The following is a 4,580-nucleotide window of genomic DNA, read 5'->3' as shown; positions in this document are numbered from 1 at the left end:
TTTATCGCATACGTGCACAGTTAAAAGTCCTCGGTTTCTCCTCAAAATTTGTGCGACTGTTTTACCTTTACCTGGACTGAAAAGCGTTATACCAGACTTTGGTCCTGATTTTAAATTTATGTGACCGCTTTACCTTTACCTGATCCGACAAGGGTTATACCAGACCGGTCCCAACTTTAGGAACGAACTTATAAAGACACTTGACGAGATAAGCACGATAATCTACCCGTCAATACAAGAGTTAAGAAGACCTGACTTTGGTCCCGACTTTAGGAACGAACGTATTGAACCATCCGCCCTTGTCTAAACCCTAGACCGATAAATGGGTGTATAGTTCTCAACTTAAAAGAAAGGCGAGAAACCCCCCACACAACATATCACGATATCCAACAACAAAAAACCGGTAGGATCAAGAAGAAGCCATGATTCTCGAGTCCGAGACTTGAAACAGAGAACAAGACCTCACAATAACTAAATTCATATAGCTGAATAACTGATGCAAGGGTTAACTGATAGCCAAATCCCTCAATATGGTTTCTTGGCTGAATCGGAGATTTGTAGTAGTACTACAGCAGAAATAAGCAGATAACAGAGCAATATTTGCTTAAATCAGAATTAAACAGACAGACTGGTCAAATCTATGATGCCATTATTTTTACAAACCATAAGTTAGATTGTGATGAGAAACTGTACAGGGTTGATTGCAAATTACTGCCTACCTAACCTAACTAAGTGTTGTTCATGTTTCGCCATGGCTGCCTTGTCAGCAGCTTCGCGCTTGAGCGCTCTCTTGGCACGACGTCCCATAAGATCCTTTCCGACTTCTTTCTTCTTGGGTCCATGAGATGAGCTTCCATCAGATTCCATATCAGCTTCTTTCTGTTTGCGCTGACGGGACGAGCTTGGGCCTATGCCCGAGTCGTGGAGATTTGATCTGTAGGCTGGTCTTGCCTCCTGGCGTCCGGCCCTGATGTAACCGTTGTCACCCCACCTACGATTGCCAATGCGGGGGGCAGATGAGTTGTGGAGGTAGACATCATCCAGGTCATCTTGTTCCTCATAATCATGTTGGTATTGGTATTGGTAATAGAAGATATCGTCTAGGTCGTCGTCGGGGTCGTCTCTATGTTCCACCGCCAATGGTGTAAACCATGTGGCTCTCAAAAGCAAGCAGACACTCTCATCAAACATGTAATCATGCAAGCTGCAAGGACGAGTCGTCAATCATTTTAAGGACAACAACAAAATGGTGACCTGCACACTGCGTATTCGACTATTCCCATATGGCCATATAAGGCTAATGTTGGCCTTAACTAAACAACACATAAGGGGTAACAAACATATCACTTCCGCCTCAACGTCTCATCCTTTAATTGGACGATAAAAGACTAAACATCAATGAGTAACTAAACAAATGACTTCATAATCACCATTTTTTCTCTACTGATTTTGTCATCGATACTTATTTTGGATGATGGAATAAATTAAAATTAGTAACTAAACTAGTCGCACTGCCCTTCATTGCAAAATAGCCATCATTCGATGTAGTTCTCAAAACGCAATTTCCATTACTGGTCATATTAATTAAACACATGGGTAAGACTATACATCGAAAGTCGAAACCCCTTATTGGCCATTTGCAGGAGCCGGTGACACGGAGTAAATGGGTTAATGTTGTGAAACAGGTCATTAAATGCAATAACAGGTTGTTTTCAGAACATACCTTCCATCAAGAGCGCGATGAATACTAAGAGATTCAAATGGATGTTTGCACTGGGGGCATTTAGGATGCTCATGGTATGTGGCCCATTGAAGGATGCAGTTCACACTGGAAGTAAATAACATGTATAAGTCAACTCGAATAAAGTACAAAATATTCAACAGATAAGAAGAGAGATTCCGGTTAAGATTATACATCTATGATCATGATAGCACACATACAGCATATGACAAACCAATACAATGATTATACTCATTTATAACTTGTTCTTGGAAAATATCAAATTGAAATCCTCATAAACGTATAAATACTCACCGAAGGATGCGCCTGTTGCATTAACTAAGAAAACGAAATTGGGTAAAACCGGAGAACCTTAAGAGTTTGTTTAGCAAAGCGAAAGCTCAAGCATGTCGATGTTAGCACATGTGAGTACGTGATTACATGATAGTTTTATACACGTAATTTATGATCGCTAGTCACTATTACTCCTCCATTACAGCTCCCTGTTTCAAGTATAGATATCCACCATGCGGCCATGCCTCCCTCTCCAAATGAATGATTAAAGAAAAACTATAGGTCAAAAGAAAAGGATCGCATATTCACCTGCACCATTTTACCCCAACCTTACAAGAAAAGGAGTGTAATAGGAAATCGTACGTCAAACATAAGATTCATTCTCTACACATAATCAAATCAAACCATGAAATCTGATCGAATTCACTCTACAAGCAAGCATTGCAATAGGAAATCATACTTAAAAACATAAATTTAGAAAGACAAGAGACGTAAACAATATGAGCAATATGAATACATGCTTGGTTCACTTTCTAAATTCAATAAGATCAAAATTTTATGATGACACTTGAGTACATGACTATATCACCTCAGCTTACAAAACTTCTTTCACGGTAAAAAGAAGCGCAGTCAATCAATTCAGTGAGCCATTTTACTCGAAATAAATTAATACAATCATTAGAGAAAATTCAACAGAGGGAAACAATCGAAAATAAAAAGTTATCAGTAAAAAGGAAGGACAAACCAGTAAGCATGCTCGCAACCTTTAACAAGGGCTGTTTCCTGAAGCTCAATACTATCCAAACATATCGCGCACACCCCATTATGCACCACCACCATTGTCATTATTCCACCCCCCTTTTCTTCCCCCTCCTCTTCCTTTTCCACACCCTTCATTTTCACCTGAATCAAATCCGCATTTTTAAAGCTCAAAATTCAATCTTAACACATAATCAAGTCAAAACCCATCAATTTAATACAATTAACAACAAAACGGAATCGAATTGAGCTCATGATTAGGTATAATTTTAAGCATCATACCAACAAAACCCATCAATTTAATTCAACTAATTGATGCAACAACAAGAAATGGAACCAAATTCAGCTCAAAATTGGATTTAGTTTCAAGCGCCAAACCCTAAATTACCAAATACCACACCCTTCATTTTCATCTAGGCTATCAAAAGCTCAAGATTCAATCTTTGCACATAATCAAATCAAACCCAGAAAACCCATCAACTCAATTAAACTAATTGGCAGAAAAAACAATAAATGAAATCGAAATCGACTAAAAATTGGGTACAATTTCAAGCATCAAACCCTAAATTGACAAATACCTACATATTAAAACCTAAAAAATTCATATCTTTACACAAAACAAATCAATACCCAGAAAACCCATCAATTTCATACAATTAATTACAACAAATTGGGATTAATTTCAAACCTCAAACCCTAATTTGACAAATACCCAGATACCCAGATCTAGTTACAATCACAACCAAAAAAATAAAAGATGCTTAATTTATTAATAAACATTAATTAAACTATGAGAATTACCTGATCATTTACAGTTAATAGGGTGAGATCAGTGGTGACGGATTGATCAACAAGGGGGGTAACTGTAGTCATTGATGTGGTAAAAAATTGACACAAAAAATGGGAAAATGTAAAAAAAGGGGGAAATGTTAAATAAAAGGTGAAAAAAAAAAAAGATTTAAAAGGTTTTTAAAAATTAAGGAATTATTCTGAAGTTTATACCTTTTGATTCTACACAAAAAAAATGATGGAAGGAAAAAAGAAAAAAGAAAAAAGAAAAAGGAAGAGAAGACAAAGATGAATAAGATGAGTGGATTAGGAGAATGGGGAAGGAAGGAAGGAACCCCTTGGTGAGGGAAATGGGAATTGTGGCACAAATTCTCATTATAGACGGACACTATCCGTCTATACGTATAGACGGATACCATTTCCCCTCACAAAATACCCATTTACCATAAAGTGGGAAGCACATGGGGGTGCCCCACCTTGTTCCCTCTACCCATTTTATTAGAGGTCTTTACCCGTCTGTTCGCCCCACCCGTCTATACCAAGACCTATTGGAATTGTGGTTCTTATTTGTTTTGGGTGGGGTAAATGGAGGTGTTAGGGATGGCAATGGACCGGATTTGGGTAGGGTTTAATAGGATTCAGATCCATATCTGTCACACCAACGTTTGATCCATATCCTACTCATATTCAGTGGATCCAAATTTTTCAGATCCATTTTCAAATAAGTGGATTCATATCCATCCCATATTCACGGGGTCCGGAAAATTAGGATCTATATCATACGCATCAAGGTCCAGGATCTGTTGTCATCTCTAACTTACAATTTGTGTACTATGTTTGTGTAGTGTTAGTAGAGATGACAATGAACCGGATCTGGATAGGGTCTCATAGGATCTAGATCCATATCCGCTACACCAACGTTTGATCCATATCCGACCCATATCCGGCGGATCCAAATTTTCCAGATCCATTTTCAAATAAGTGGATCCATATCTAACCCATATCCACGGGGTTCGAA

At 38.1% G+C, this 4,580-nt stretch overlaps 1 protein-coding gene across 1 annotated transcript; it reads right to left on the bottom strand.

Moving 5' to 3' along the window:
* Positions 1-578: 578 nt before the first annotated feature.
* Positions 579-3,926, bottom strand: LOC141646611 (uncharacterized). The gene is made up of 4 exons (XM_074454488.1): positions 3,575-3,926; positions 2,760-2,917; positions 1,724-1,828; positions 579-1,204 (listed from the first exon to the last, which is right to left on the bottom strand). The coding sequence occupies exons 1-4, from the start codon at positions 3,644-3,646 to the stop codon at positions 709-711; spliced, it is 831 nt and encodes a 276-aa protein (XP_074310589.1). The 5' UTR covers positions 3,647-3,926; the 3' UTR covers positions 579-708.
* Between the last annotated feature and the right edge of the window lie 654 nt (positions 3,927-4,580).

The sequence above is a fragment of the Silene latifolia genome, chromosome 3 (genome assembly GCF_048544455.1).
Source record: "Silene latifolia isolate original U9 population chromosome 3, ASM4854445v1, whole genome shotgun sequence".
Taxonomy (NCBI): Eukaryota; Viridiplantae; Streptophyta; class Magnoliopsida; order Caryophyllales; family Caryophyllaceae; genus Silene; species Silene latifolia.
Note: the sequence above shows the minus strand (reverse complement) of the source record. Positions and strands in the feature narration are given on the sequence as shown.

Bases quoted from the DNA above. Each gene is read 5' to 3' on its own strand.
- LOC141646611 (XM_074454488.1), bottom strand. From the start codon at position 3,646: ATGACTACAGTTACCCCCCTTGTTGATCAATCCGTCACCACTGATCTC. The intron at 1,829-2,759 runs GTTTGTCCTTCC...ATTTACTTCCAG, and splicing joins GGTTGCGAGCATGCTTACTG to TGTGAACTGCATCCTTCAAT. The intron at 1,205-1,723 runs GTATGTTCTGAA...TCGTCCTTGCAG, and splicing joins CATCGCGCTCTTGATGGAAG to CTTGCATGATTACATGTTTG.